The 10407-nt window shown below is 54.5% G+C and overlaps 3 protein-coding genes across 3 annotated transcripts; all 3 read left to right on the top strand.

Moving 5' to 3' along the window:
- Window positions 1–1727: 1727 nt before the first annotated feature.
- Window positions 1728–3452, top strand: EV422DRAFT_568458 (uncharacterized protein; the record flags this gene model as incomplete). The annotated part of the gene is made up of 1 exon (XM_053072650.1): window positions 1728–3452. The coding sequence occupies one exon, from the start codon at window positions 1728–1730 to the stop codon at window positions 3450–3452; it is 1725 nt and encodes a 574-aa protein (XP_052924833.1).
- A 383-nt stretch (window positions 3453–3835) lies between these two features.
- Window positions 3836–4534, top strand: EV422DRAFT_568457 (uncharacterized protein; the record flags this gene model as incomplete). The annotated part of the gene is made up of 1 exon (XM_053072649.1): window positions 3836–4534. One exon carries the CDS (start codon window positions 3836–3838, stop codon window positions 4532–4534), a length of 699 nt encoding a protein of 232 aa, XP_052924832.1.
- Window positions 4535–6363: 1829 nt separating this feature from the next.
- Window positions 6364–6639, top strand: EV422DRAFT_481183 (uncharacterized protein; the record flags this gene model as incomplete). The annotated part of the gene is made up of 1 exon (XM_053067310.1): window positions 6364–6639. A coding segment is annotated over one exon (276 nt), but the record flags the coding sequence as incomplete, so codon positions are not given.
- Between the last annotated feature and the right edge of the window lie 3768 nt (window positions 6640–10407).

The following is a 10407-nucleotide window of genomic DNA, read 5'->3' as shown; positions in this document are numbered from 1 at the left end:
CCTCAAGGGCGGGTAGGGATACTGTTGGGTCGGAGTAGGCCGTAAGGTTTGTGTTGACTGGATTTCGCTTGGCTACAGATATCGCAGGACCTGATGTAGGCCTTGACGAAGCGCCACTGGCTGGGCCACCAGTAGTTGCGGGAGGCAAGTTCGAGCGTCTTGGACATCCCAAAGTGGCCGGCTAGGGGTGTATCGTGCATGTCGTGGCAGACTTCAGCTCGGAGCTCGTTGGTGGGGACGTAGACCAGGTTATCGTGCAGCAGGATCCTATCTTCATCTGAGAACCGCTTGATACGATCTTGGGTTTCCTCGGTCCGTTGGGCAAGGGGTAACTTGAGCTCTTTGCGGATGGTCTTAGCGAGGGGGTCAGAGGCCTGGGCGGCCTTAATCTTGTCAAGCAGCATGGTATCCATGGGTGTGAGGTAGGCCGCGGCGAGTCGAAGGCGTTCGGGAGTCAAAATTGTGGTTGCCTGGGAGCGGAACGCTTCTTCCCCCTTTTTTAGCTCATGTTCGGAGCGTCGGGAGAGGGCATCAGCTTGGTGCTGCTGGGAACCGGGGCGATAGGTAATGACAAAGTCAAAATCCGAGAAGAATATCGACCAGCGGGCTTGGCGGCGGTTCAGGGTGCGGGTGGTCATGAAGTACTGAAGGTTTTTATGGTCGGAGTAAACGGTGATCTTGTGACGGGCGCCAATGAGATGGTGTTGCCACTGGGCAAAGGAGTCTTGGATGGCCAGAAGTTCCTTGTCGTAGACCTTGTAGTTGATCTCTTCGGCCGTGAATTTGCGAGAGTGGAAGGCCACGGGGTGGAGCTGATTGTCCTGGTCAGGTTGGAGGAGAACTGCGCCAAGAGCGAAGTCGGAGGCGTCAGTTTCGACGACGAAGGGCTTCTCTGGGTCAGGGTGAGCAAGGATGGGGGCGGTGGTGAATGCTTTCTTCAGGATCTCGAAGGCAGTGTTTGCGGCGGGTGTCCAGGCGTATGGGATGTCTTTCCGGGTCAGGGCTGTGAGCGGGGTAGCGATCTTGGAATAGCCTTGGATGAATCGGCGGTAGAAGTTGGCAAAGCCGAGGAAACGCTGGACGCCTTTGACATTCCTGGAGGGCTCCCAATTCGTGATGGCAGCGATCTTCTTGGGGTCCATCTGGATGCCTTTCTCGGAGATGATGAAGCCGAGGAACTCGACAGATTCGCGGTTGAATTGGCACTTCTCGGGTTTGGCATACAACCCATGCTGGCCGAGGTGGGACAAGACTTCGCAGACGTTGTGGTGTGGTGCGGAACCCTGGGTGGACTTCCACACCTTTCCCCACATGTAGTTTATTTAATTTATATCTGGAGTCATGTGACTTGCGTGTTCTCATGTTGTATCTTTTCCTCTCTTCTTCCGCCCGCTTGCGGCGTCGAAGGTTTACTCCTTAACAAAATACATACACATTTTCCCTGCATACCACATTCTGGTGGAGAATGGGGAAGTGAGTTATTTTGCCTATCCTAGCGACAAAAACCATCTTCAGATACGAATATCCGCCCGTTCCCGCATACTCGCTGGAAGTACAGCAACGTCCGTATCGTACCGCTTGTTGTTAAGAAAATCCATAGTCCCACGCGGATTCCTCCGGCATCCATTCATCCATCCATCCATCCATCCATCTATCTATCCATCCACCGGCCTTCCAAGGTTTACACAAGATCTTTCTCAGCTAGCCCGCTCGTACACGCTTCCACGATGTCCGCTTTTCCTTCTTCGTTCGGTGACAACGGTGGCACTTGGCGCGAGCCCCTTCAGGTCATTAGTGATTTGCATGACCCCCGCGAGGATCCCACGGATCATAGCGATTCCGACAGCGAACATTCCGCATGCGCTTGTGGTTCCGACGCTTCCCGCGCTCGTATCTATTGTTATCTTGCCGCTGGCGGCATCGATTACAACGGCTTTGGTGTTGCGCTGTATGGACCTTTCACGCACTTGGATGAGGAAATCGCGTTCGGCTTCTTGCGCTTCTGTTTTGAGATGGGGCTGAACTTTGATACCGTTTGCAAAGGTTTGGCCGGAAACACTCTCGAACGCCCGACCGCCACCGCTTTGCGTTTGCGCTACGCTATCGACGCCAACCCCTCTCAGTTCGCTTTGCGCGAACTCGGTGATATCACCCGCGTTGCGATCCAATGGCGTTCTGCGCGCAATCGATACCAAGCCAGACCCAATCGTCAGCGTACTACGGGCCGTCTCCTGCCGGTTCATGCTGGTGCTATTCGTCCTGGTGCTGATGCCGATTTACGTCCTCAGAGTACTCCTATCAACCCGTCACCGCAGGAGATGATGGCTTTAATCGATCGCACTCTTGATCAGATGCAACGCGTAACTCCCACTGCGTCGGGTACCGGAGTCACCAAAGGTCTGCCCAAATACGATGGCACCAAGTATAATCAAGATTCCTGCCGCATTCTTCAATGGCTCCGTACGTTTGATCGTCTTGCCGACTCGTGCGGCGTACAAGAAAAGGATCGCTTTCGGTGGTTGTCCCAGGCTCTCGACGACAAGGACACCTTAACGTGGACTTGGTACACAGCGTACAAAGGCAACAATCAAGATTGGGCCCGGGTTCGTACCGATATGGTCTTGGAATGTGCCTCGTCGGTCGATCGTGATTCGTCCCTCGTTGCGGATTGCATCCAGTCCTTCTCCCGTGCCGAAGGTCAGACCGTCCGACAGTATGGTAGCTCGTTCCTTTCAATGGTCGACGAGCTCGAATATCTCAACAAACATATTGCTATGGTTTCCACGGAGCTGACACAGTCTCAGATTGCGCGTGCCTTCCTTCGCGGATTAGGTGATTCAAGTACTCGCGCGTATGCCCTCGCACTCCCGAACTTTAACAGCATCCCGGTTACCGACTTGGTGCGCGCTTGTGCTGCGTACGCCGAACGAGACGAAGCCTACTCTACTCCGGCTGGCAACCGTACGGTATCTCAAGATCGTCCGGCGGTCCCCGACACTTTGCGATCTTCTATTTCTCGATGGAACCAGCGTGCGACCCTTCCGTCTCGTGCTCCCGGTACACGCGCAGCGACGACGCCGGCAGCGGTTACCACTACGACCACCATTCCGGCGGTTCCGAATGCGGTAGATGACCTCGCCACGCGCATGCAGAATCTCGCGGTTAAAACGGGTGCCAATGCCAACTGGTATCCCCCCGGACCGCCGTCTCTTCGTCCCCAGCGACGTGAACGTTCTTGTTTCCGTTGCGGCCAGACCAGCCATATGGCCCGCGAATGCAAGTCGATGACCAAGCTTGACACTTGGCGAGGTTATCAACTTGCCGCTTCCTTCTATCCTGATCACGAATACGACGACGAACATCAGGAGTACTACATGAATGTCTTGCGCAAGGTTGGGGATTACTACAAAGAACCGGAAGAAGCGGATTTTTGGCATGGGAGCTCGGCGTAGAGGGCCCCGATCTCTCCCATGAACTACCTCAATCTTGGGATTACGGTGAATAAGCTGTATGGTTAGCCGAAAAACGAAAAGCGGTTGAGGATGAGAGCGCTTTACCACCTTCCAAGCGGTTGAATATCACGACGACTCCTCTCCCTCAATGGCCACCAAACCAACGACCACTTCCTGTTCCTCAACCACCACCGGCGAAGGCTGTTCCTCAACCACCCCCGGCGAAGGCTTCGGATCCCGTGACACGTCATCCGTCGCGGTCCGGTGCGTTCTCTCAAGCACCGTATCAAGCGTGCACGTCGACTTGGGATAACGTCAGAACTTCGGTACCTGTACCGCCTCCTCTGGCCAAGAATGTTGGCTTTCAGGACCCTTCCCCTCCCATGGACGTCGATTCGCCTGTTCGTCCACCGACACCTCCGAAACCCAAGCCGGCGGCTGCTGGTTCGTCCCGCCCTAAGTCCCCGCCTCCACGGGCAGCATCTCCCGCGCGCAGTGTCACTCCCCCACCACCGGAAGATGGGCGGATCCCAACCGTTATTCGTGCTTTAATCGACCGCAAACCGTTTGACATCGTTACGTTTCTCAACGAAACGGAAGTTTGTGGCCTCACCCTCGCGGACCTCTTGCAATGGAGCCCCGCGCTTCGGGAGAAGTTACGCGATGCCATGAAACTGGTGCCCAAGCCTCGTCGTGCAGCTTTATGTTTTCGTGAACCGCTATTAGGTGCCTGGCATCCCGACGTCGATCCTCCCGGTGATCCCCAAGATCTCGACAGTCGTATCGACTTTCATCTCAAGAAACTGAAGATCAATGTTTCCGAAACCGGGACGCATTTCGTCAATGCACCGGTGCAAGGGGTTATGACCAAGTGCTATTTCGATAGCGGTTGTTGTCTGCTCGCCATCAGCGCCAAGATTCGCCAGAAGAACCATTGGCGCCTATCCCAAGTCAATCCCGCCTTTCGGCTCCGCATGGTCGACGGTACCTCCCCTAGTATCGAGGGCGAAGGGCACGGATTAGTGGTCACCATCGCGGGAGATTCCTCTCAACGTTCTCTCTATCCACAATATGGACGCTGAATGCCTGCTCGGTCGTCCTTTCTTCGAATACTGTGACGCGATTACCGAGTGGAAGGGTGCCTTGTACCATTTTCGGGTGCACTCCAGCTGGGTCACTGTGCACGGAGCGACGGGGGAAGCCGAACAGATTCGTGAATTGACCGCTGCCAAAGAAGCCGACGGGGAGGCCCATGGTCGTGTTCCCAAGACAATCGCTCCTTCTGCTCCTCGCATCCGCTCGGAAACTCGCGTCGCCAGCATGGCTCAATTGACAAAGGAAGATCTGCCGGTGAAGGGTATGCGCGTTGAATTCGATTATGATGGTCAACAAGTTCTAGACGATATTTGTAACGGCGCGATATGAAACTGTTGAACGAATGGCTCGACCGCATGCTTGCATGGAACAAATTGGAACCGGCCAAAGAACCCCCAAAGACTGCTTCCGCTCGTTCTGTGGAAAAATGGCGTCGCCCGCGTCTGCGCCAACTTCAAGGTCAATTCAGAGATCGAACCGATCTGATATCCCATCCTTCCCGCTCATACTATTCTTCAGCGCATCGCAAGATACCGCCGCTTGTCGTCGTTCGATTTTCGACTGGGATATCATCAATGTCCTCTCCATGTGGCTGCGCGCTGGCTTACTTCCATCCTCTTGCCGCGCGGCATATATCAATATGTTGTCGGTTGCATGGGCTTCTGCGACACCGGCAAATGGTTCTCCTTTCAACTCAATGACATTTTCCGCGATGTCGTCTTGCTCAAAAGACCACACCAAATTCTTCCGTGATGACGGCTACCTTGGCGATGAGGACGACAATTTACGTGCACCTCCCGATGATCCTCACCGCCCCACTCACTTGGACCGCATCCGTGCTTTTCTCCAAGCTGTTAAAGACCACACTGCTTCCATTTCCGAACACAAATGCTTGATCGCTGCTCAGCGTGTTCCAGCGCTTGGCAAGATTGTTGGGTCGGGACAGATAGCCACTACCGCCGGCAAGCTTGACATTGTACTTTTCTGGCCTACACCACAACGCCAAGAAGACATTCGGTCTTTCCGGGGATTTCTGGGATTCATTTCGGACGGTCTCCCCGATTACGGCATTCTCATGCATCCCTTGAACAAACTGCTCAACAAACAATATGCCGATCGTCGCGGCTTCCAAAAGGAATGGTACTCAAGTCAGACGTATGCCCGCGCGTTTCTCAACATCAAGGCTCTCGTGAATCACAGCTTAGCGCTTTCAGCGTATGGTCCCGCCCGCCCCGTCATCATCGCAGCTGACGGGTCCGGTACCGGCGCAGGTGTGGTAATCGCGCACTGCAAGAATCCCGAGGACGATTACGCAGTCACGGCACAAACACCTTACGTACCGTGCGAATTCTTCTCTCGACCCTGGGTCAACGCCGAGTTACATTACGGCCAACCAGAACGTGAACTCGCCGCTATCGCTTACAGGCTCCTCAAGGCGTCACTTCATCTCGGCTTTGAATCTTATATCATCACCGATAATCTCCCATGGATCCGGTGCCAGAATGTCAAGACACCCAACAAGAGAATCTTGAAGTGGTTCAAGTTTATCAACCCCATCCCCACAGCTCAAGGGTGGCCGTGATACATCTTTCGTCGGACGGCCGACCATATCGATGCTGATGGGCTGTTTCGACGACCCGTTGCCAATTCCCCAGAAATTCCCGCCACGACCGTTGACGACGATCTGGACGCCCTACGCCATTCGCCATTGACCGAGTTCGCTGTCGACATTCACGTCAACTTGATCACCATTGGGTGGGAGCCGTACAAAAGCATTTGCACTTACCTTGCGGGCGATCACGCGGTCTTCCACGACGATCCGGCTCAATACGATCGCATCCGGTCGCTGGCCAAGAAATTCTTTCTCTACGAAAACCGCCTCTATCGCCGGGCGCTCCCGGGCATACCTCCGCGCCTCGTTCCTCGTCTCGAAGAGGTCCCACATAACAAACGTACTTTCCATGGTTCGGACCAATTCGGCCACCTGGGTGTTCTCACAGCTTACCAGATGATTGCATTGCGCTACTTTTGGTACGATATGTACAACGATATCAAAGAGTTAATACGCGCCTGCCATGTGTGGCAACTTCGTCAAATGCGTAGGCCCCATCAATATCAGCTCTTTCGCATAATTCCCCCGTCGACTTTGTTCACTCTTCTCGCGCTCGATTGCTTCAACTACCCGCTTGCCCAGATCTTCCAGTCCCGCCACGTGTATATCGGCGCCTTGCTCATCATTGATTATCCCTCCTCATATGGTTGGGTCTATCCTCTCAAGGCATTCGACGGCGCGCCCATTGTTCTGGCCATGCGTGACTGGTGCGCTTGTTACGGCTTCCCTATCCACGTCGTTGTGGACAATGCCCAGTACTTCTTTGAAGGCGCCTTCGCCGCCTGGACTGCGCGCAAGTCGATTGAACAAGTTCCAACGTCTACTATGCACCCCATGGGTAACGGCAAGGGCAAGAAATTCGTCCAAGACTTCACCCGCTCTCTCTCGCATATTGTTTTGGGTCGCGCGGAGAATCCTTCCGAGCCCAATTTGACCATTTGGCCAGACTGTTTGGACACCGCCCTACACACGTATCTCAATCATGTGTCGCGCACGACCAGCTTATCTCCCTACAACATGGTCTTTGGTCAACATTGCAACATCAACACCTTGACCCGTACCCCGCTCGATCCAGACACCATTGACGAGCTTCTCAGTGATTGTTACCGAGAAGAACGCAACCTCCTCCGCACCTGGGCTTTGCAACATGCGGATGAGCTTCGTAAAAAGGAAACTGCCCGCATCAACACCAAACGCCGTCCTCCTCGAACGTACGCCATCGGCTTGTGGGTGTTTGTCGCCCGCAATGAATTGGAGCAAAGTTATACCTCAACCCGCAAGCTTGTTGCCCGGTGGACTGGCCCGTATCAAGTCGTCAAGGCTTACCCCGGCAATACCTATCTGCTTCACAAGGAATCCGGTCAACTGGCGTTCAACGGTCGACCCGTGAATCATCTTCGTTTGATCCCCTGCCGCGTTCAACCCGATTGGTATTCTTCCGCCTTCCGCGGCCCCTCCGTGGGGACTTCCACGTCCCCCGGTCGTCTGCCGATCCGTCTGGTTACCCTCCTCGCTACGCTTTTGGTCCCGATCTTCCTGTCGAGTCCCAAGAGATCGCCAATGATTTCCCACGTTCATCCACCCCAGATAGCACTGCTTCCGCCGACTCCGACATCGTGCCACTTCTTGTCGACGCTCATCCCGGTACACCTCCGATCCCGTCCGACACGCCGTTTGCGGCTCATTTCTTACATCTCCAGGACACCAATTTCCCCGTTAACCAAGTCGTTCTTCCGTCGCGTCAACCTCCCTGTTTGTACCAACACGCCGTTTGACTCCTTCTTCGCCATTGACTCTTTTTCTTTCGGATGCATTCTTGGCCGGCTCCTCTCCACAATTCACACCTTGCCTTCCGTACGCTGTGTAGTACCAAATCAGACTTGCCATCGACAGCGCCGTCCATCTCAATCGGAAACACCTCTTCTGGCACTCGCTTAGCCCACGGAGGCAGGGGGAGGATGTGGTGTGGTGCGGAACCCTGGGTGGACTTCCACACCTTTCCCCACGTGTAGTTTATTTAGTTTATATATGTAGTTATGTGACTCACGTGTTCTCATGTTGTATCTCTTCTTCTCTTCTTCCGCCCGCTCGCGGCGTCGAAGGTTTACTCCTTAACCAAATACATACACATTTTCCCTGCATACCACAATGTGCTTGGGGTGATCTTCGGGGTTCTTGGAGAATATCAGGGTATCATCAAGGAAGACGACAACAGACACATCGAGAATGTCGCGGAAGATGTCGTTCATCAGGTACTGGAAAACGCCAGGAGCATTGCTGAGTCCAAAGGCAAGGACATTGTATTTGAATAGGCCGTAGCGGCAGCGGAAGGCGGTCTTCCATTCATTGCCCGGGCGTATGCGTAAGAGGTTGTAAGCGCCGCGGAGGTCGATCTTGGGGAGATGGCGGGCACCGCGCAAACGGTCCATGATCCCGTTGATCAGGGGCAGGGGGTAGCGATTCTTCACCATGATGCTGTTCAGGCCTCGATAATCGACGCAGAGGCGGAGAGAACCGTCCTTTTTCTTCACAAATAAGACTGGCGCACCGGCAGGGGACTTTGAGGGTTCGATGAATCCTTTGGCGAGGTTTTCTTCGAGGTATTCGCAGAGTGCCTTCATTTCTGGTTCGCTGAGGCTGTAGATCGGGCCGAAAGGTGGCTGCTTGCCTTCCTCCAGATTGATTGGACAGTCGTAGGGCCGGTGCTTGGGGAGAGTGTCAGCCTTTCTCCTTTCGAGAACGTCAGCGAAGTCTTGACACTCGGGGGGGCAGGAAGTCTTTGATGTCTTTCTCGGGTGTCGGGGGGTTACTGGGGCTAGGCGAGGCCGGGAGATCGGGTTTCGCAGGGTTGGCGTAGGCGACAAAGACCTGGTCATGCCTTGCTGCGACCCGGAAGGCTGGGGCGGAGACGAACAAGACTCGGAGCGGCGTGGAGCGACATACCTTTGTTATGGACAACGCGCCCATACCATAAGCTTACCTACTGACAGCCGCCAATGTCAACCGCCAAATGTCAAACGCCAATGTCAATGTCAACGTCAGTGTCAATGTCAGTGTCAACGCCAATGTCAATGTCAACGTCAGTGTCAATGTCAATGTCAATGCCACTCTTCCTCTCTCCTCTCATTTCGCCAATCCTCTTGCAATATCGCCACTCCCCCTCTCTCCTCTCATTTCGCCAATCCTCTTGCAATATTGCCACTCCTCCTCTCTCCTCTCATTTCGCCAATCCCCCTCGGCTTCTCCACACCCCCCACTGCTTCCCCATAGCCAGCAGCTGTAGCAATGCTCTCTACGCTCGCCACGCACGCTCTAGGAGCATAGCTGGCGCCCCCCAGTCCCCTCTTGTTGTTGTTGTTCTCTGATCTGCTGGGTTGCCTATCTATAAATAGCCGGCCTCTCTTCGTCCATTCCCTTCCTCCCCAGCAGATCAACACCAGTTCGTCTCATCTCCTGTTCTAGTCCTTGGTTCTTGTTTCGCCAAAACAATCTCTTGTCGCCTATCACACTCGCCCTGTCTTCTCTACTTCGCTTCCGCCCCCATCGTCGAGATCATAACAGTTTGATCTGCTCCAACACTGCGAAGTTCAGAACCGGTCCAGCCCTGCATCCGACAAACCTTTTTCGCCATGTCCCAACCCGAATCCGTACCTTTCACCGCCAAGCAATGGAACGATATGTGCCAAGCCATCGCCGCCTTGCAAAGCCAAAACGCCAACTTGCAGGCCAACCTAGCCCAAGCCCAAGCCGACGCACAAGCTGGTCAGAGCATCGCCGCCCAGGTTCAAGCCGATACGTACACCCGTCCCCAAGTCGCCAACCCTGCTCTGGAGCCAAGAATCAGCTCGCCCGAGAAGTTTGATGGTACCCGCAGCAAATTCCGTGGGTGGTTGAACAACATCCGGTTGATGTTTGCTCTCCAGCCCGACCGCTACCCCAGCGACATCATCAAGATGCAAACTATTGGCACCTACCTCACCGGCACTGCGCAAGCCTGGATGGCGCCCCTAGTCGAACGCCAAGATCACAGCCTTCAGGACTTCGATAGTTTTATCAGTCAGATGCAATCGGTCTTCGGAGACAGCGACAGGGTCCGCACCTCTGAAAACAAGCTCCAGAACCTTCGCCAAACCCATGCAGCAACCGAGTACGTCGCTGAGTTCCGCCAGCTACAATGCGATGTCTCCTGGAACGACCAGGCCCTGATTGCTACCTTCCGCCGTGGCCTCAAAGAGGACGTCAAGGATC

This window comes from Fimicolochytrium jonesii (genome assembly GCF_025526975.1).
Source record: "Fimicolochytrium jonesii strain JEL569 chromosome Unknown EV422scaffold_15, whole genome shotgun sequence".
Classification (NCBI taxonomy): Eukaryota; Fungi; Chytridiomycota; class Chytridiomycetes; order Spizellomycetales; family Powellomycetaceae; genus Fimicolochytrium; species Fimicolochytrium jonesii.
Note: the sequence above shows the minus strand (reverse complement) of the source record. Positions and strands in the feature narration are given on the sequence as shown.